At 35.2% G+C, this 23,836-nt stretch overlaps 1 protein-coding gene across 1 annotated transcript in view; it reads right to left on the reverse strand.

The window, feature by feature from the left end:
- The window catches only part of LOC135212830 (sodium/glucose cotransporter 4-like), a 42,526-nt gene extending 21,614 nt beyond the window's left edge, over positions 1–20,912 (reverse strand). Inside the window, exons 1-3 of the mRNA XM_064246601.1 lie at positions 20,714–20,912; positions 12,345–12,490; positions 4,729–4,833 (exon numbers count right to left, since the gene is read on the reverse strand). Coding sequence (XP_064102671.1) covers positions 4,729–4,833; positions 12,345–12,490; positions 20,714–20,912 — 450 coding nt within the window. The remainder of the gene's footprint in view (positions 1–4,728; positions 4,834–12,344; positions 12,491–20,713) is intronic.
- Positions 20,913–23,836: the final 2,924 nt, after the last annotated feature.

Here is a 23,836-nt window from a genome sequence, read left to right on the forward strand (position 1 = left end):
GAATTGAGTCCTTCATCATCTTCCCTCTTCATTCTTGCTGTGCTCACAATCTTCTGTGAGGCGGTGATGTATTGGATTCAGAAAGGTAAACAGTAGAAGGTATTATTAAACAGTGACTGTGAATAACGATGGGTCTATGACTTCATAATACTTATAGTGCTTACTTAGGCTCTTCCAGCACACATTTGGATTTTGTATGGTCAATCAATGAATATTTGAATAAAAGTGCGCACTTCCCAATGCACTTAAAGCATGCTTGAAATGCCTCTAATAAATTTCCCTCTAAATGGAAGGCAGAGGAGCTAGATTGATTGTCTTAGACGGAGAATTTGAATCTTTGAAGTCACGTACTAACTAACGCGCGTGATTTTACTGAAGTTTCCTTGAAAACTATTAATGATGCTATACGAGTAAATGGAGGGAAATTTCACATCCATGGTTGAACACAACTACAGAAAGCATAAAAAATAGTGGCTCCTCTGAAAGTTGAAGGATTTACAAAGGTGACAGTCAAACAGCAAAAGTATTAACACAGGCATGAGAGAATAAGTCTTTACTACAAAAATGGGATCAGTTCTAAGACACCAGTGAAAGATGCTAGGAGAAGGATTCGAAAGCTTAGTGGCAAGTTTATTCCATCTACTCTTTCCATTTTAAAAGTGAATGATACTGTGATTAGTGGTCACTTCTGATGTTACCGAGAAACCGTTTTGTAGGTGTCTCAGTCTCAAAACATTATTATGCTGAATTCGAAAGATATTATGACCTCAGATTACCTTGTATCTGAGCTTTACTGGAAATAAAAGGAGATACATAATTTATAGCTTTCTCTTAAATAACATAAAATATTACACGAGATGTTTAAGCAAAAAATGTAGACTCTTTCTTTTGAAAACTAAATATGATGGGGGAAACTGGTATACTACCTAAGAGATGGACATATGGACATTTACCATTGTAATTCCAGTAAAGGAACCCAATAAGGAATCCTTTGAATCCACTTGCTAGATAGAGACTAGTTTTTATGATTAGGTGTGCATGCTAAGTTATTTGAAGGCTTAATTTTTCAATGTAAGTTTGGTTTTTGTAAGAACTGTTCTATTTTTTATAGCCACTATTTAGGTTAAACAACTAAATTCAGCAAGGTTCTAAGCTTGATCAGGCCACTGGGATGTCTTAGACCTTGAAGTCCGTGAGTGCTATACAAAATGGATATTTGTGTTAACAAGATTAAATTCATTGATTCTTTTTTATCAGACAGTTTCATAAAAGTAACATCGGGAAACTCACTCTTCTAAGTCTGTTATTCAGGAAAAACTTCTTCAAAGAAATATCCTTAGTGATACTTATTTTGTAGTAGCTATTGACAACATTGTAGACGCATTTCCATCCAGTAAAGAACTCTCTCTCTCTCTCTCTCTTTCTCTCTCTATGTTGATAACTTGGCAATCTATTGAATTTGGAGACAAATTCCATTTCCCTGTCAAAACTTGTAAAATATCAGTGTCATCAATGGGCTGATGAGCATCGTTCTTATTTGTCACAGCCATAGGCACCATTTTATCTTTAGAGTTCGCTGTAAGTATTAAAGCAAAATGCTTTGTCATATTCTGTGCATAGGTATTACATTCTCAGTTTGTTAATAGTTTCCACTGTTTAGTACAAAAAGCTCAAGAGTGGCTCTTCCACATTTTATGTCGGTACAAAACTGCATTTCTTCTGAGTTCCCTTTCATGTGGGAATTCATGGCAATGAAGTATATAGCAGACAGAGAAGCGAAAGACGTCACTTTCAATAATGAGTTTTAAAAAGTGTCCCGTGCCCTGATAAGAAAAGACCAGCTAGGGCATATATTTCGAGGAAGTGGGGGGGAAAGGTGGCTTTCACTCTCCTTGCCAATGATAAGAAATATCAGAGCACTACATATAATATTAAGCCCGTGCTTACAAATTGTAATTACAAATTACACCAGGAAAGTTGAAATTGTTTGAGTTCAATTGAGGATCGGTCGTACCGGCTTCAAGCACAACTTTAATCTAGAACAGTAGTCTTTTAAAAAGTAATTGGTGTTGTAAACGGTATTTAGATCTTTTATTTTCAGTCAATATGTTTTTAAACCGTTTGTTGTGAATAAAATGCATAATTTGATTTTCGGCAAGGAGTTGCCCACTGGCTTATATATATATATATATATTATATATATATATATACTTATATATTATATTATATATATATCATATCTATAATCTATATTCTATATGTATAATATATATAGTGTGAGTGAGTTATATATATATATCTATTATATATATTATCATATCTATATAGTGTAGTAGGTGAGAGTAGTATATATAGATGATGAGGTGAGTGAGTGAGTGAGTGATGAGGTATAGAGGTGATATATAGTATGTTATATATATATATATATATAGAGTGTTATAGATATAGCATATAGATTATTATATATATATAGATATATATAATATCTAATAATTCTATATCTATATCTATATATAGTGATGGTAATTATATATATAATATATATATATATATATATCTATAATCTATATCTATATATATATATATATTATATAGATTATATATAGATATTAGAGTATATAGTATATATAGTATGTATATATATATTATATATATAGATAGATATATATATATATATATATTTATATAATAATATAAAATATATATTATATATATATATATAGATATAATATAGATATATATATATATACATTATTATATATAAGATATAATAGATTATATATATCTAAATATCTATATATATATATATATTATATATATATATCTATGTATATAGATATAGATATATATATACTATATATTCGTATTATATATATAGTATAGTATATATATATATATATAATATATATATATATATAATATATCTATATAATATATATATATAGATTAATATATATATATATATATATCTAATATATATATATGTATAGATATAATATATATATATATAAAACATATATGATATATATTATCTATATAGATCTATATATCTATCTATATGTATATATATATATATATATATATCATATATATATAATATATATATATTATATATCGATATATTATATATTATATATATAATATATATAAATACAAAATATATATATTAATATATATAAATATAATAATATATACTCATGTATATATGTATGTATGTCGAAAATTCAAAAATTTCGTTCATTCTTGCAACAACAGAAGCTTTTTTGTACTTTTTTTTTTTTTTTTTACCAAAGGTTTGATGCGAGATTCTGATATTTCCTTGAATAAGAGTGACGGATCACATCAGAGGACGTCCAAATTTGGTGAAAACCTTTCTTTCTGAAAATTCAGTTCTGTTTGAGATTTGGTGCCCCCGATTCTTGTACAATTAATACTTAAGAAACGGTTAATCAGTTTGCAATTTACACATACAAAAGGCAGAGAGTAATTGAAAACCTCTTCCTTCTGACAATCGAAACGCCTTTCATCTTGTCCAGTGAGTGCCTGATGATATAACATTTAAGAGCATTGACAACAAAAGAGGTTTTACTGGTTGTAGTATAATAACTTTCCAATGCGAAGGTCAACGACCTCAAAGAGAGAGAGAGAGAGAGAATTTGAGATATTTACTAATGGGAATGATTTTAAATATTAGATTAATTAGAAAATTCTTCTTAATATGCTCTTGGTGCTAAGCGCTTAGTAGAATGTTTCAGGAATCAAGATGACGGAAGCACTTCATTGTTTAGTCAAGCGATTGCTTGAGAGGGGTGAAAGGAAATTAGTTAGTCAGACTGACGCCTTGTAAAAACGCAAGTGAATTTAAGGCTAGTCTCTCCTCTTGAGGTAGTTTTTGTAATATCGTAGAAAGATGGACGTTTAATTTGAACTTTATTCGTCGTGACATTAAATATCCAAAGTTTAACTGAAATGTCATTCAACAGCTCTCAGTAAGTTGTCGCCGTTTCTTTCAGTTAGCTGAGTAAGTCAATTTTGGCGATCCTCCAACACTTCCGTGATTTGCTCGAAATCTTAAGGTGGAGTGTCGATAAACACGCCGACGCTTGCAAGCAGAGCAAGAATAGCAATAGTAAGAATAGTAAGGACCGTTGGAGAGCAGGCTGGTGAAAGTATCTGAGGAACTCTAGAGGTAAAGAGGACAGTAATTCTCTCTCTCTCTCTCTCTCTCTCTCTCTCTCTCTCTCTCTCTCTCTCTCTCTCTCTCTCTCTCTCTCTCTCTCTCTCTATGTGAACGCTACTAATGCGGAATTAAGTACCTGATAGTCTTTAGAATGTTAATGATAGGCAGCCTGAGATGGTGAACGAGAAAATGAGAAGATAAGAGACAGACGTAGGCGATCGGTGCTTCGTCATAACATCTACTGGCATATTATAATCAGCCGTTTGCCCCAAGCAAATTACTTTCTCTTGGGGATGGTGAATGAGATCCCAAGGAATTGGACGTCCTTCGGCGAAAGAAATTAGTATATGAATTTCCCTTCGACTGTTATTATTATTTGTGAGTAATGCCTATTATTGTTATTCAGTGAGAATCATTCACGCTTAAGAAACACTGACCCTTATGGAATGATTTGACTTCATGATGTCAATCCAATGAAAAACTTAAAAATAACAATTAGAAAGCACCTTTGTCATGTTTATGTTAAAATTTTGACGTCATTTACTTACGTTGAAATTAAACGCGCCAACACCAATGCCACCTGCTGCTCCCGATCCCGCCAGGCCGATGAAATGCTCCGATCCGATGTTGCTGGCGAAGAGGGACGCTCCGACCTGCAAGGAATTACATTTCGAATCAATTTTCTCTTTTGTCACCCTGATTTCACAAATGGTGAAATTTATCCTTCTTCTACACCTCTATAACTTTAAGTTACTTTATCTGTTAAAAATTTAAATCCCTCGCTTGTTACGAAGAATGGCTACATACATACACAGCTAAGAATGCGTCTCGCTAAATATTTGTCATGGTTGCCGTCTTGAGTTGAAAGAGCATCAACATTTTCTGAGCCAACTCGCGTTATTTAACGTCTGAAAATTATTGAAATAGAAAAAACGAGGGAGAACAATTGTCACTCGTCTGTAAAGAGCTTTTGCCTTTTCAAGGAAAGCCATGTATTCAAAAGGAGTTCGTTCAGCCGTCCCTTTTGACTGAAGGGTGGAGGGTCGTACCAGGCTATTTGCTATTTTCAAGGGCCCGTGTTGGCATAAACCAACTGCAATTAAACCAATCAGCATCTCAACTTTGGTTATTGGCGTTGCTGAACAGGTAAAGGGAAACTAGTGAAATTGTCCAACGGAAATAGCAATAATTCTTCCAAACAAGGCTTTCCTCTTCCAGTTATTTGTCAGTGAGCTTCTATGTTATAGTGTATGAACTTCTATGAGATTCAGGGCCTCTGTAACACGGTTTTTTCGCAATAACTTTTTATCTATGCATTTCATAAATATAACGCTTATTCAGAATACATATTATATCAACACATAAATTTTGAGTGTATTCTGCACTACGTAGGTTGAATAAATTTGGTACTTGCAATGTAGAAGTGACCCTTCTTGAAGACGGGCCAACTTACTCAGAGAAAAGGTTTCGAACGCACTCGTTACGTAACTTATGACAGCATTTCTTCCCTCTTTCTTGATAGATGATTGGCTATACGTAACGAAGGCTAAACCTCTGGCAACAATGACATACAAATTTAAATACAAGCAAATCAGTACATCTTTATGAACTCTGGAACCTCTCCACTGATAATTGTCATAATGAACAAACCAACAAAATATGTTAATAAATACAAAAACACTTCGATTATTAGTCTAACTCCCAAACTAAGTTTCCAAAGAAATTACAGTCTACTTTATAGGTCACAATCAAATTGACAAGATGTAGGGGATAGTTGGTAATTATCAAAAACATAGTAGACAAGCTTGATTTGATAACTGCTATATCCAATGTTAAGCAATTTTTATTTATTGGCTATCTACCTATTTATTGGCTTTAAACCTTCACCAATAATTATCGTCAGAATGGTGACTTCATGAGGCTCCACCCACTTTCGCCTCGTCATAATTCAGGATAACAATGAAGGCTACCATGGGTATTGTTGGATTAGAAAATTTAACTTCTGGCTATAAAAACTAATTCCTCGAGTAGTTGTAATAAGTGCTAAATGATCCTCAAGGATCCCAGCAGTTAGCCTAAACGTTTAATTCATGTATATTACTGCTATACTGTTGCGGCACTACTGCTACAGTAGTATTACTACGCTAGCACTGATACCCCCCCCAACCCACATCTATGTATCGTTCCGCCATTCATAAAGTCTTTGGGTTTCAGAGCCGATGGAATTTCTGTCTGGTGGATGGGCGGGGCAACATTTAGTCAAAAGGTGTTTGTTTACCTTGTTTACGTAATGAATGTTTTTCAACTCTTGGCTCGTAATCATTGGCCATGGCGTCGGCTAGATCATTTTTACTCTATAAAAATTAAAACTATCGGGTTTAGGTTATTGATAATGCTGACAAAATTTGTGTATGGTTGTAAAATATACATATGTCAACTTTCAGCTACATCCGATGCTTTGACAAGGAGCAAAGTCCAAAAAACCGTGTTACAGAGACCCTGAATCTCATAGTAGTATAGTTATCAGTTCTAATGCATTTTCTACAAAGACTGGTCTTCAGAAAATCTTCCATAACGTCCAGCGCCCCTTTTGGGAAAGTCCAAACAGTCTTGTAAACTGTGTCACGATAATGATTTTGATGCTTCCTTTCGCAAGGAAATTATGTATGTTTATCAGTGAGTTGCTTGTGCAACTTTAAGTGAATTGAATAGCGTTTTGATTACATGAAATCGAGTTTGCATGCTTGCGACACACTAAAATCACAGAGAGAGAGAGAGCGGAATGAAATTTTAATGAGTAAGAGGGGCAAATAAATGGGTTTAGATATACTTATGTTCTAATATAGCTGATGATTTGTTAAATATTTCTTTACCTTGCGTTGCTCTTCTAATAAGTATAGCAATTGTTCCTGATGTAGCCTTAATGTCTGTTTCTACATGAAGTTCCTTCGGTTTATTATTCCACTTTTGTAAGATTCCCAGAATTCCTACAAACTCGAAAATTCTCAGAATTCCTACAAACTCTCGGAGCGCGCCCAGAGACTGCAGTTCTTCTTCATGGCTGACGTATTAGGATGAATACCATTCTTTCAAATTCAGCCAAAGAAGAAATATTACATTTCTGAAAGAGGCAATTTCGTCCTCTCTTGGGATTCGAACCAGGCCGCCACAGGAGAGAAATCAGGGCTTCCAGTGACATCTTTACCGATGAAAATTATTGATCAACTCAAAAAATTTCCCCTTTGGTTTGACAAATATGAAAACATATTAATTCCGAGGTAATGAGCGAATTGAGATATTAAAGGTCATTTGTAGCTCGAATAATTTATATGAATCACGCTGATGTGATAATGATTCATATATATATTATATATATATATATATATCTATATCTATATATATATCTATATATATATATATATATATATATAGATATATGTATATATATATATATAGAATCATTATCACATCAGTGAATCACGCTGATGTTGATAAATTATTTCATACATAAAAATATATATATATATATATATATATATATATATATATATATATATATGAATAATTATTCACATCAGTGTGATTCATATAATTATTCGAGCTACAAATGACCTTTAATATCTAATTCGCTCTACCTCGGAATTAATATGTTTTTATAATTGTAAACAAAGGGCAATTTTTGTTTTTAGTTGATAATAATTTCGTCCTCTCGTGGGGTTCGGAATTATTATCAACTAACAAATTCTCCTTCGGTTTACAAATATGAAAATTATATTAATTCCGAGGTTAGAGCGAATTAGATATTAAAGGATATTTCTAGCTTAATATAAATACACACACGCACACACACACACACACACACACACACACATATATATATATATATATATATATATATATATATATATATATATATATATATCTATATGTATATATATATATATTTTTTTTTTTTTCTGGGTTGTAATTAAGGTCAAGCGGTCTCTTCGGTCAAGTGATGGCTCCCAAGAAAAGAAAGGGCAATAATCACCGTCACTTTCCCGCTTAAACTGTTGAATGGTAGATGAACTCTCTGTGCAGGAAGCACTAGCCGATTTCAAACTGTTCCACTGAACTCTGAAGTTTTCGATACCCGACTCTTCTTATCTCACAACCTTGCGCCTACGTACATTTACTCTCCTTCCTCTGCCTTCTGTCATCATTCCACCCATAGATTAGAAATATTAATCAGCGTTGGAAACATCATCCACCCTCCCCACACCCGCTTGGTCTTGGCCTCGTTTTTACACTAAACCGGTCTCTTTCCCACCTACAAATCGTAAAAGATAATCACTTCCATCATGACAACTTGTTATTGCTGTGGGCAGCTTACCCTCTGTACTATACGTGCTCAACGTTATACTTCTATCAGCTCTGTTACAAGTTTCTCAAAGTCCATGCACACGCTATGTACAGTATTTTCTCTTTAGTTTGAAAATTTTACTCAACTTGATCCATGCCCCCCTTTTCTTTCTCTATACCCACAGTGTTCGTCTCATCAAACCGTTTACCATCATCTCTCTTACCTACTTAAACAAAATCTAACCATACACCTCCCTGGTATACGTTGCAAAATCATACCCCACCCCTCAGCGTTCTCTGTCATCTTTACTGTTATGCACCAGAACGTTTATTCCTTTCAGCATTTCATTCCCCTGGAACTTTTCTGTAATCCAGATATAACTGGTTGTATGTTTTTAACAAGTGCACTACAGCATCTAACATGTATTTATCGATCCTGGAATCTCATTTTTCATCCTCTTTTGAGGTCTCTTGACAGCCAAAACAGCAATTGCATAAACCTTTCAAATTTTACCACAACCTTCTATCGTTCATTCTGAAATCCATTTGTTCAATAATCTTTCTCTCTTCACTTACTTCCTTGTAGAACAAAGCTTTCTTCCTGACGTACTTGTTTGCCTCCCCTCCCTCCCTCCCCCAGATATTTCATTATGAGCCTTCTTTTCTCTCTCTCTCTCTCTCTCTCTCTCTCTCTCTCTCTCTCTCTCCTTCTTCATGATCACCTTATCCATTGTTACAAGATAGTCCTCCCTTCCATCGGTAATCTCCTTTTCCCTTCACTAAACTTCTTGTTTCTGGTTTTATTCCCTCATCCACTTTCGTAAAACTACTAAGACTTCCTGCTGCCATCTTAACTCCATCCTGGAATTTTGGACAATTCGTATACTGCTTCGGCTGTAGTGACTCTTTATTGTCATCCGTTTCTCATCTTATGCTCTTCTAACTTACGCCCATCAGACTCACCAGTCTTGATTATCCTTACAGCTGTGCGTTTACTCATCCCTCTCCAGCCTTTCATTTCATCTAATTTAACTTATAATTCAGCCGAATAATGATCAAATATACCTGCACCCATTCTCCTTCTCACCATTATATCCATCAGCTTGCTTTTCTCTCAAGTGTGATCTAACAGCTCATAAACTCATCATTTTTTCTTTCCAACTGTATGTGTATTTTTGTTTTTATAAGCGTATTTTCAACAAACAAGACCCTTTCCAAAAGAATTTCCATGAGATTCTCATCAATTTTGTATTTCAAAAACACTGTATCTGCCCACAACACCAATGCTTTCCCAGTCACAATTTTCCATTCAAATCTGTAACCACTGTCCAGCAAGTAACAGATTCAGCTCTTCCAAGAAAACACTCTTTCACTCACATTCTTTTTCATCCGAGATCTTACACTCAACTGATCACCAAGAATTTTTCTTCTATGGGAGGAATAAGTTCATATTCATTGTAGAAAAGACTACATATTTCAATGCTCACTCTTGGAGAAATAAGCTCTTGCTCATTGTAGAAAAGACTGTGTATCTCAAGAGTTTATTTGCGAGAGAAATAAGCTCCCTGGCATTGTTGTAAATACTCGTTTTCATTATGGGGAAGATTGTACATATCAAGTGCTTACTCCGACTGAGTGATAAACGTGAGATGTGTAAATTTACCTATAATGAACATAAATGTATTCACTCAACAGAGTGAATATTTGATATATTCTGCATTTTCGATAATGAGCACAAATATATTCATCCAACAAAGTAAATACCTGATATATGGCGCATTTTTCATCATGAGCTTAAATTTTATTTATCAGAATAAACACTTGATATATGCCGCAAACATGGCTCGTCTCTCTCATAAACATTAAAGTATGGAGGCTTGATTGCAGTGAGCATAAATATATTCCTCCCTTACCGTAGGCTTTTGATACATACAAGATTTCTAAAACGAGCACAGGCTTATCTCTCATATAAGGTAAATTTTTTATATATCCTCCTTTACTACAATAAACACATTTAATTCTCTCCTTTTATACAGGAAACACGGGTTCATTCCCCCCACAATGTGTCACTCACTGTAATATCATTCAGCTCATTTGAATTGTTCTTATCCATCTAGCGTAGTAAACAAGTCTGTACCCAGAAGTATTCACACTCATTTTTCTTATCGCCCCGACATAGCCGGCACTCCTGGTGATGAACTAACCAGCCGTGCTATTACCATATACAATGCATAAATATTACAATTTATTCGTGGTCGAGAATTGGGTGATTACCACCTCTGATTGTCCTATAAATAAAGTTTCAAAAGACATCAGATTCTATATCTGCAACCCTTAATTTGGTCAACTTTCCACTTTAAGGGCATGTTATGGTTTCTCGTAACTACAAGGAACATTTGGACTGTCTGATATGACCAAAGGAGGTGATGCAGGAGACAGTTGACGAGCGCGAAGCAGAAGGGTTGGGCGACATTTCTGAACGCATTCTATTTGTGCTGAGGAGCCTCTCTATAAAAATGAAAGCCTGGAGGAACCAAACGTCACTCGTTGAAAGAGCAAAGGGTGAGTTAATTTTTGGAGTACAAAAGAAAGGATACTGCATTGCCTTGTGGAATTAACGATATCACAGATTGGTCTCTAATTGCTCTTCAGATCCACAGTCATTATGAACAAATACTGCAGATAATGGAGTATTAAGAAACGCTAAGGTTTATACAAGGAAGATGTGATGATCAGATTTTTAATATGTGTAGCATAACCTCAAGTAAAATACTGTTACAATTTAACTTGAATGTATTTGTGAATAAATAAATGTTACACAAACGGGTTTTGGTGATATATTCGTTATAAGTAAACATACTTTGATTCCAGTTCTTTTAGAGATTTCCTATTTGTTTTTTATATTTCAGTATCTTGCTTTTTTCTGGCCATTCCATATGATTTTATTGAATAAATGTTTGTCAGGGGACGTTTTAAATCTGTGAAATATGAAACCTTCATAATGTTTCAATTCTTTTGTTGAATATCCATAGCTTTGCGATAGCATTTTGAATATCCATAGCTTCGGGATAACATTTTAGTTATTATGAAATAAAACCAAGTAAATAATTATTCATGTGAACAACTTAAAGCATAAGCATCATGAGCTTATTGCATCCGTTGTATACCATGAAATGAAGTATTATAATGGTAATTGGTTCTAAGATAAGGATATTTTCATAACTTATTTTCTTAAACAATTTCTCTTTTACTTTCGCTCCCTCTCATACACAAACTTTTTTTATATACATATATATATATGTGTATATATTACATGTATACATTCACATCCAGATCAAGGGCAGGAATTCAGAAGCAGATGACAGATTTATTCCCAGCTTTCATGATTCATAATCACATCATCAGGGATATCTACAACAATGAAATACAATATATTAATATAAAATTAAAAGAGCTAGATACAAGAGCCATATACATATGTATACATACATAAATATATGTATACATATGTATCCATTTATGTATGGGAAAAATGTGCGTGTTTTATGTGTGTGCTCATATTTAAGAGGATGACACCGAGATCGAGAGAGGGAAAGATTTAACCAAATTAGACTTTTAGTCTACAGCCTGAATAATGGTATTAAGTCAAATTCAAGTTAGTGTGTGAGTGTGTGTGTGTGTGTGAAAAGTTGTTGAAATCACTTTCATCGCTATTTTCTTCATAGTTACTTTCATAATGTTAACAACACCATTTTAGTTCCTGGACAGTCATGATAAACATGAAAGGAGGGAAATGTTTTTGGTTCTTACCATCCACTGTTACCATCAGAATCTGATGACCCGACTCGTGCCGCTCATCGCAAACAGATGGTGCTTGACTTTCTGGTCTAGTTTTTGCTGACAGATTGTTGTTGTTGTTGTTGTTACAGATTGTGGAAATGACGCAGGCGGAGCCCTCTTCGTAGCGGACTGTTCGGTGAGTACAGTGTTAATTGGATTTCATTTGTAGGTTCATTATTGATCAGTGTTCGTTTTTCGTGGTTCCTGGTCACATGTGTTTATGATATACATTCGTAGTGTGAACAGTAGCATTCCCGTCCTACTGGCATTAACACATATTTTTAACCTAAGCGAATAAAATATATTGGATGTTGTCAGGTGAACATACTACATGTCGTGTTTAGACATCGATACAAATTCAAAACGTTAACAGATATGAATTTGTACATCTGTTTTGAAGACACTTTTCAGTGTTACAATTGAATGAAAAAAAAACTATTGCAGGAAAATAACTCTGCTTGCTAACGTCCTGAAACAAATAAGTCTTTGTCATAGATTTCCGGATTGGGCTATTTTCAGTACAGTAGTAGTTCTTAGCGGAGCTCTAATTGAATGCGTATGTAGTACTTGTGATTTAAAGAAAAATTATAATTATAATTATTTTCCATGCGTAATGTATTAATTCGGAGGTAGAGCCATCGCCGGTCTGAAAGAAGCTGCAAAAAACCACCGAAAAGCTAGCCATGGCAATTTATGGTCTTATGTTGATCGTCAGCTGTTTAACGCAGCTTCAGCTCATATATGCAAATCACCAGACGGTTCATTTTTCACTCTCATAAGTATTATTATTATTATTATTATTATTATTATTATTATTATGTCACCTCTCTTGAAAATGGAAGAGGCAACGATAACTCCGTAATCATACTGGATCACATTTGGGAGGAGGGTGTCAACTGTCGGAAATATGACACTGTTGCATTGCAAGAATGGGCGGAACCTTCAATCATTATATAACAAAATACTAATTAAAACATGCACACATGCTCATTAATATATACATGCACACACAGATATATATATATATATATATATATATATATATATATATATATATATATGTATATATGCAACTGTAATAGCCGCACAATACCCTCTTAACTTTTTGAGTTCTTTGCTCTTTCTGGACACGCTTGTCACTACAAAGCCTGAAGATCCATCCAAGCTCAAAGAAATTTTTGAAGAAATTGTGATGTCTGGTACCGGGAAACGAACCCAGGTCTCATAACGAGAAAGGAACGTGACATCTTTGCGATTATAGGACCTGGATTCGTTTCCCGGTTACCGGACATCACAATTTCTTCAAAAATTTCTTTGAACTTGGATGGATCTTCAGGCTTTGTAGTGACAAGCGTGTCCAAAAACAGCAAAGAACTCAAAAAGTTGAGAGGGTATTGTGGCGGCTATTACAGTTGCATATATATATATATATATATATATATATATATATATAAAGTATATATATATATATATCTGTGTGTGTCGTGGATACATTAATGAGCATGTGTGCATGTTTTAATTAGTATTTTTTTTATATAATGATTGAAGGTTCCTCCCATTCTTGCAACAATATCATATTTCCGACAGTTGACACCCTCCGCCCAAATTTGATCCAGTATGATTGCAGAGCTATCGTTGCCTCTCTCACTTTCAAGAGAGGAGGCAGAATAATAATAATAATAATAATAATAATAATAATAATAATAATAATATTTATGAGAGGGGAAAAATGAACCGTCTGGTGATTTGCAAATATAACCTGAAGCTGCGTTAAACAGATGACGATCAACATTTGACCATAAATTGCCATGGCTAGCTTTTCGGTGGTTTTTTGCAGCTTCTTTCTGACCGGCATTGGTCCCATCACTCCCATCTAGTCTAGAGGAGGAGGGTCCGTCTCGGTGTTGCAAGGGAGCGGGACCAGGTACCCTAAGAGGACTCCAACCGTGCCCATACTGGGACTCTCACTCGGGACTCGGGAGGAGGGTTGGTGAGGATGATACTCTATACAACTTTCGTGCTCGACTTTGCTCTTGCGTTTACTTTCTCTTGTTGTCGTTGGTGAGTGAAAGAATTTCGTTGCTGATAATGTGGTTTTTAGTATTATGAATGTCTTTATTGTGGCTGTTGACGTTCTTTACTGTACTTCTGTTATAATTACCCCTCGCCATATAAAAATTACTCTACGGCAGTAACGATCTTCAGATCAGTGAAGTATTCGATCGCTGATGTCAATCAAAGATTTCCCGTTCAATTACTACTTGACAGGTATGGTAACGACACAGTTAGTACTCTTCAGTAACATATGGATGCCAGGCTCCATTCGTTGAGATCACATTAATACCCACGATGCCAATGGTATGAGACTAAAAAATGAAAGCTTTGAACAGAGCGGTAACTGAAACTTGCAACAGTCCTTAGGCCATCTGTATGTTTGCCAGCAGGTCATAATGACTCCTGCAAAGACAGCAGAATGAGTTAGAGCTTTATTGAATAAATCCAAACAATCGTTCATCGTTAGGATGAATTTGTTTTACACACACACATATAGTATATATATATATATATATATATATATATATATATATATATATATATATATATATATGTATATATATATATATATATATATATATATATATATATATATATATATATATATATATTGCTACTTTCAAAATGCATGTTTCCCCTCTTTGAGATGTCATGTGGATTGTGTAATATTTTTTCAGATTCTTAGATAGCTTAGAATAGGATGTTTAAAATGTGTGTTCAGATTTCGCATTACGTAGAACGTAAAAAGAGAGAGACTTTCTTTGTCTGTTCGAAACTACGAATGTTTAACTTTTATGTCAACACTTTGAGATTAGAGGGTCTGCGAGATCCGTTTGCTTTCCTAAATCTGTCAACGCATTTGATAGCGATCGAGTTGAGTTTTGTGCTGTTATCAAAACATGTCAATCTTAATTGTCGCTCAGCCTCCGTTTCGATCGAGTAGAGTACGTGTCTTTTTTTTAACAGACTGGACTCGTATGCGTATGTCTTTGATCAAAACCACGTGCAGATTGCACATTTCTTTATGAAAGTTGCGTCAGATTTCGAAGCTACTGGAAGCTTTTGTGCCAAGAACATTTGTGTCACCTGCCCTGTCCAATTTTCGCAAGGGAAGAAGATTTCATTATATCATAGAACCTCGAGGCGGTTAGATCTCCCTCTCTCTCTCTCTTTCTCTCTCTCTCTCGCGACATCCTTGAGATTATATTAACGTAACGTAAATTGGTCACTCGTAACTTAGAATTTCATATTTGATATTTCCTAGATTTTATTTAGTGTTATTTAATTTCTTTTGTGGAATCTGAATAAACATTATTTCGTAACGGCGCCTGGTTTTTGTGAAAGTGTGATATACAAGCTGCAGCAAGAGAAAGAAAGAAGTTGGTATACCAAAAAGGTAAAGTGTGTTATATTTTTATTAGTTGCAACTAATAATGGATAGGGAGTGTGGTTAACTAATAACGGATAGGAACTTTGGTTAACTAATAACTAATAATTGATAGGAACGGTGGTTAACTAATAACAGGTGGTTATGAAGGCTTGGTAAAAACTGTTGGTTATAATGTTTTGAGTGAAAAAGATTTACACTTTTACACATTGCTGATTTTTTTTTTGTGTTTGTGTTTGTTCCACTGTTTGTGCACTTGTTCATTTTCTTATTGAAGTGTGTCTTTTTATTTTATATTTTCATTTACATTCACAATTTAATTGACTTAGTTATTTTCATTGCTTAATCATTGCACATTTAATTAAATTTAACATTTGTGAATTAATTTGCATTTACTTAGAATTCTTTTCAAGTTTTGTTGTTGTTTAGCACTTGTGAATTAATTTCAAATTTTCAATTATTGCCTAACACTTTTGAATTTCAATTGAATTAATTTTCTTGAATTTTGTGATAAATTAATTTTGATTTAATTTTACTTAATTTGATTCAAGAATTAATTAAACTTTACTTTGTTTTCAAGTAACAGTAATTTTCCCTGATATTGTGAATTTCACTTATAAATTTTGAGTTTAATAATAAATTTTTGTATTTAAAATTTTTATAATCATTTTTATTTATAACCAGTATATTTGAATTTAATTATGATTATATTTATGTTAGGTAGAAACATAGAGTGGTAATTGATTTGCTTTCCCTCAATTTACTTGAAGTGACTTAGAACCAGGGAAGTACTTAGACTTCTGAAATCAGGGAATTACTTAGACTTTTAAAGTTGTTGATGGAGTGATGCCCTTTGATTAATTTAATTACTTACAAGATTACCTCACACCTGTTTTGATGAACTTAGTCTGATTTTCTGCAATACTGGTAAGTGTTAAGGGATCACTGTTGCCTTTAGAGTATTCAGTCGTTTAAACGTGTTATGAGGGTTCAGGTGTATGGCTTTTGGTGAGGTAATAATTGATGAATGGTAACCAGATACTTGGCACTTCGTAACAATATATATATATGGCATCTCAGCAGAATGTGAATGCTGACTCTCTGTTAAGCAAGTAGCACGGCCTGGTGGCCGTTGGGAATTCGCTAAAGTCCATAGTAGAGATTCCTTTTTGACAAAGGACCAGTGGAAGACGTGACGACTAAGTTTTTATGTGCAAATGTGGACCTCTTTCTATGGTATTCATCAATTATGTGGCGTACCAGTAAGGAAAGTTTAGCAAGAGAAGGTTGGACCACTAAGGATGAAACTTTCCTTTCGTAGCCTTTGTGTGTCACGAAATTGAAGTCATGCATATTCATTTTATTTATGAACATGCGCATCTTTAATTTTGCATTGATATGGAAAGCAGAAATTATTTTGTACTCCGTGCGAAGTTCATCTGGCAAATGTTGAAAGACGCAAAACACAAAACAAAACAAAAAAACAAAAAAAGGTCATATGGTACTGCTTTAACAGATTAAATTTGGTGGCCAAGCAAAACACGAAACTGAATGTTGCCCTTAATTCTTCATAAAGAACTTTCTATCTGGATGGGTTTGGCTTGAAGTTCTAAGATCAAGCGAGCGTGGGAAGTGTTCTAGCATCTTTGAGTGGGAACAGCTTGCTTAAAAATGGCGGTGATGTGTCTCCCATTAAGGTGCAATTATTTCCTGTTTATTTTCAGATAACGTAACTATGATGTAATCAAACGGAAAAGGTGTTCGTTTTAGGCACAACTGTATAGAAACCTATGTTAATTTTGTTCGTTAAAAAGAAAAAAGGATATCGTATTAAGAGGGCTACTTAAGCGTTAAACAGATGAGTTCACTCAAGTGTTAAGTGGGTAGGTTCACTAAAAGAAAAGTGCTCGAATGGCTCTACACCATTTAGAAACAGTATCGTATCCATCAGCCGCTATATTTTGATAAAAAAAAAAAAGGGATGAAATAGATAAAAACATTCAAGTCTAAATCCTGAATGTCCTTCTCGAAAAAACACTGAGTAAAAACCCATATTCGATTGTCCGTCGTTGAATAAACAGTAATATATTCCTTACATTTAACACGTCAGGCTTAGATGCAATTCAGTTTTCATCCGAAGATAATCAAAATTGTATCATTCAACTCCTTAAAACTTTGGATGAACAACAGCCAATTCATATCCTATTCCGGTAGCTATAATGTGCAAGTTGGAAACTTCGTACAAGTCTTTCGTAAGCACCGCGCCGCCCAAGGAGTTGAATAACACCAGAGGTCAGTCACAAAAAATATGTAAGCTAATTTATTCTTCAGTCTAGTCGTCACGGAAGCCATAAACGAAATGGTCCAGTTGCCACAGACTCGAAAGAAAGAAGCGAGAACAATGAATGAGGAGAATGCCCTAAAAAACTAATTGCGGTAGTTACAGTTATTGCTCAAAAGATAAACCAATGATTATAATAGGAGTGAAGTTTATTTCATTATGAGAATATTTACGTTATCTTTTGAATAGATAATGGTGGGCTTCATGCTCTGTTTACGTTTTGCAGTTTTCCATTTCTTATGAGACTTTATTTGATCTTTTCACCCGAAGGTCCTTCCGTGAAATGTAAACATTAGGAGCGAGACCGGCTCGTTACTTTTTGAGCTGATTTCTTCCTAATTAAAATCAATTTAAGTAGGACTACCAGAAGTGTCAGAGGGGTACATTATATATATATATATATATATATTATATATATATATATATATATATATATATATATATATATAATTTTGTTTCACTTGATAATAGTTATCATTGCTCGTAAACTGAGAATTTGGAGTTATATACGTATATATATATATATATATATATATATATATATATATATATATATATATATATGGATGTGTATGTGTGTGCTTGCATATATATAATTGCTCTAAGATATGGAAACCATCACTTGGTAAAAGTTAGCATGAGACCTTTTGCCCTTACTCTTTTGGAACTTTACGACCGTATTTATGAATTCTTTTTTTTATATTTGTTAACCTCTTGAAAGGCAAGATAAGAATTTATCCTTCAATTCATTTTTCCTCAAGAAAAATAGTGAGCTTAATACAGAGTTGAGAGTTGTGGGTTTTTAGGAGCAACCAAGTTAAGTTGTGGCCAGTCTTGTGTGTTGCCCTTCCTTGCTATTTTTAGCTCTCTGCCATTATCCTCGTTCTCATTTGCGGTTATCTTGAACTTGATTGAAATGGAGATACCAACTCCCTAAGCTGTCCTTAATTGTAGTCTTCCATTCTCCATAATCCTCATATCTTACTTACAAGTGCCAGAATAGTAAGAATTAAATTGTTTCAAATTGGCCATCTCTGTGCTTGCTTGCTAACACAGATGTGCCTGTGATCACGTGGCAAAGAAGATGAATCATCATGGGATGACTCAGTAGTTACGAGCAGACTATCACAGAATGCCCAGGGACGAAAGACTTCCACCATTTTAGATGGTTTTGACCCTTCCGAGGACACAATTCAGGCTTTTGACCCCAGAAAACCAGTGGCTTGTCACCTTTGAAGTTTAGCCCCATTTTGGGCATCGCAGATGAACTCCTGTTCGGTTAGTGATCTTCACTGGAGACAGACAGAAACTCTGCCCCAGTACAGTTGTGCACTGTGTTCAACAGAATATCATACTCCTCATAGAGTGGGAGCCCAGAGCATACTATATTCATGTGAAAGACGTCAAAAGATTCAACATTATTAATATCATGCCTGATCCCCATATAATGGATTTCTGTATTGCTGCCGGGGCGGAGCCGGGGGTATGCCCCCAAATACCTCATAGTATGGGGGTGAAAAATGACATTTATTCATGTGAACTTCGGGTAGGCTAAAAGTAGTTTAGAATGATGCACAGGAGTCTCCTGACTACTGAATGGAGAATGACAGTAACTTTGGGTGGGGCGTTGCCCCCGACAGCAAGCCCTATCCCCGAGGGAAAAATGACATTTATCCATATGAAAAGCGGCAAGGCTGGAAATGGTCTCAATTAGTCCTTTGGAGTCTCCTACACACTAAATGGACAAAATGGTGGGGCTTTGACCCCGACGGCAACCCTACCTCAAACCCGAGGTAAACATTTTATATTTATTCATATGAAAATAGGCAAGGCTAGAAATTGTCTCAATCTGTCCCTAGGACTCTCCTACACACTAAATTCATTAAGTGAAAATTATATATAATATAAAAACGTCTACTATACAGATATGAAAACAATTTAAATCAGTGAGAAATTTTATTTAAAAAAACATGAGCATCGCATTCCTAAATGAGATACTCCAATGGTAGCTTACTTCTTTGGATATCTTTTCATGGCAGTGGTAATATATTATAATATTGAGGAAAATTAACAAAATGAACAATTGATCATACTCTGATACAAAAAGCAGAATTCTTTACTAACTTGAAAAAGAAAGAAACTTACAAAAGGTACAATAATGAATAGATGTGAATGATATTTATTACATTATCCCCACACGAAATTAACTAGTAATATTATCAGAAACTCAAGGCTTATTACCTATTCAATCTTAATTTTATGTGTGTCTCAAGCATTTTAGGAAGATGTATTGTACGTAGATGTTTTGCAGCTGATAAAAAAAACCTGCATATTTTCTCCTTGTTTACTCCGCTATTATAAAAATTTTGAAAAGGAAGATAGTGTTAATGATCCAAACGTGATCCTCTTATGGTACAGAGGTATAGTACTTTAGTGTTATTTTATTATAAATTGAAATTATTAGCCGCTATGACTTTGAATTTAATCTCAGCTGAAAATAATTTAGGTATAGTGGAAAGGGAAATATCACATCAATTGTCTTCTTATTCGGTATTATCACTATCCTCACTCCATACACTGTCTGAATCCACATCTTCCTCAGCCATCATTTGGACCCTCTCCTCTCCATTGTCGGCTTTAGTCATAGAGCTGGGTACAGGATTTCCAGCAAACCTTACAGGCTGGAGGCCACCCCCAGTTTTCATCCAGCCATAGTTGACTGGACTCTCCCCACCAGTAGGATTAACTTCATCAGCTTGTTTCCACATTTTAGCCATAAAATTGGTTCTCTTGATATGAGTAAGTGTTTCATAGCATGAAGGGAGGCACACTTAATCCTCGCAAGTGGACCTGTTTGCTTACCCTCGCACACACGCATGAAGGCCTTATACCTTCCTTCATTCATGTCTGATGTGTTAAACTCATACTGCGCACATACGTAAGAAGTCATGGCGATCGTGTCTACTTATGATGTCAAGGAACGCAACGCTTTTACATGATTTTCTGCAGTAGTTGCTTCCTATCGCTGAAATGGTTTTACCTTTCCCAGTCTCTTGAAAGCGGATGTAAAATCACATCCAGCAAGAGCATGAAATCCTATGAGAGCCTCAGTCAAGCCAGAGTGCTCTTCTTCAAGTCGAGCAGCAATAAGAGAAACGTTGATGTAACGGCGATGGCTACCTGAATCGTAGTCCTTTATCAATGGCATGCAATCTGATCGTCAAATGAGACCAATAAGGAGAACCAACACATCAGTGTCAGACAACCTTACCATAATGGTCCCCCCGTGTGAATTCTCCTTTTCTACTTGAAGGAACCTCTGATTCTGCATGTTCTTCACAAAGATAATCCCTTCTGCAGGAGATATGGTACTTGACCTCTTTTGCAATCAAATCCTTTCCCATAGTAAGGATCTATAATGTCATTTTTCTTTTTAGCAGCAAGATAAATAGCTCTGCTTCCATCCTTTGTTACACAGAAGTGAAGGGGTTCATTTGTGACTTTATCTTTTTCCTAAGCTTACCACAGAAAGCACACTTGCCCCAAAACACCTCTATTGTCCGTGGACGGTAGAGGAGAACATGTGCGAGTGGTGTTTTACATGGTGGCTCTTGTTACTTGGTCACTTCTGAACACCGCCTCTTGAGGGCTGAGTACCGGCTTTATTAAACACTGTGAATGGTAAAAACGTCCCTCTGTTCCTGCAGCATTTATCATCTCTTTAGTAACATCGGCATATCAGTCATTTTTTGAGAACCATTTGGTGATCAGCTGCACACTTCAGAGTTTGCAGGTAGGCATCTTGCAAAGATTTAAGGGTAGATGACTCATCATTGGTTTTGCATATGAAACATATTGGACTATTGTCGGACATAATCTGTAAGAAATGTGACAGGGATCACTGTAATGTGGATATGATATTTTTAAAGATATTTATATAATTTCTGCTTAAATTTAAAATAATACCCATAAATTTCCAAATATCCTTTCCAAATACCTTTGCTCTCATTAAAGAAAAATATCCACAATACAGATATGTTTTAATGATGTTTGAATTTATTACCAAACGTGGTAAAGTTAGTTAAAAGGATTACCGGTATGCCATTAATAATGAAAAAAAAAACGACTGGACAAAAAAAAGAAAAACTTACTGAACTGATACTGCATTTGGTTTTTCAAGCTAATACAGCAAAAGTGGCGGTAGAATTGAATCTGGAGTAGAATTACCATAGAGTTCTCTGTAAATCAGAAAATGCACATGTCAAGTCTAGCTGGAATTCTTCATATTAATAAATCAACAAAGACATGAGAACCAAAACTACATAAATGTACAGCCATACATGGATCTCTTAATACACAAATTGAATTATTTCTAGACTTTCAACCTTTCATGCACAGAAGGTGTGATGGCATAAATTAATTCCATTTTCAACCTTGCTAGCTCTCATATTAATGACTTTTTGACATGAAGTTAAAAGAACATTGCTGTCAAGGGCAAATGCCATCCCAAAAGGCCCCCAGATGCTGAAGCCTTGCCGAGGATGGGGGGCTTAGGGTTCAGCAGCTGGGCCCTGATGCCTGGTGGGAACTGCTTTCTCGCTGGGCCTTGGTACCCAGCTGTTGATCCAACTAAATAAGTAAGCCCTTTTCCTTCTACTAAAAACATTTCATCTTTCTGCCCCTTCCCCCTATAAGGTATGGATTCTATGATGAGGACTATTGGCTTGGTTTTGGACATGATTTAGACTTATTCTTGGGATTTGAAGGAGGGAGAGGATGGACGGCATGCCACCTCACTCGTAGAACTCGAGTACCTGACTTGGTTGAGCGAGGGGAAAGTTTAATGTCAAACCCTATCCTCAGTGCCGGGTCTGATCTCGACGGACATCATGACACCTTAGCACTGGAGATAGGGTGTATATCTGGTAATTACCCCTAGGACGACCCTAATTAAATTGATGACCCGTCCTCTAAGTGTGACTCCATGATGGGTATGGGGAATATCTGGATGAATTCAGTTTTTACGTTCTATGGCAACCCCCCCTATTTCTACTGATGACCCTATGTTTTCGTCAAAGGACTTGTCCATGGAACCCAAACTTTAATTTTTCATGGTCGGTCCCCATGATCAATGTAGTACCCCTGGGCCGAATGACAGACGGACACAGTTGACGACCTAATGCTATGCGAGCAGGTATACGGCCAGGAAATCTTAACAAAAAGCATCTGGCTCCAGTATTGTCATACTGGAACCATTTGCCATGAAGAAAAATAAAAAGTATGAAATGGCTCCTGGGGTCTTTGTACTCAATTCCTTCAATAAATACCTGAATTTGAAGCTTGAAGGTGACATATAGACATTTTTCAAGTACACAGGGAAACCGGGAATGTTGTGGCAGACAGCCAAAAATAGCACCCCAAAATGGAAATATGCTTCTAGTAGAAAGCATCTCCCCAGAGGAGAGCATTAAGTTGATGGGATTGTCAGACCTTGCGGGAGTTACGGTTGAGTGCACTCCCCACTCCAGCCTGAACTCCACCTAGGGTTTGATTTATAACCCTCAGTTGATGGCTTTCTCTGAGGAGACTTTTAACAGAATTAAAAGACCAGGGTGTAATAAAGGTAGAAAGGATGTCAAAGAAGGTTGATAATAATAGAATACCTCAGCCTACCTTAATATTAACTTTTAAT

Source organism: Macrobrachium nipponense, chromosome 41 (genome assembly GCF_015104395.2).
Source record: "Macrobrachium nipponense isolate FS-2020 chromosome 41, ASM1510439v2, whole genome shotgun sequence".
NCBI classification, from domain to species: Eukaryota; Metazoa; Arthropoda; class Malacostraca; order Decapoda; family Palaemonidae; genus Macrobrachium; species Macrobrachium nipponense.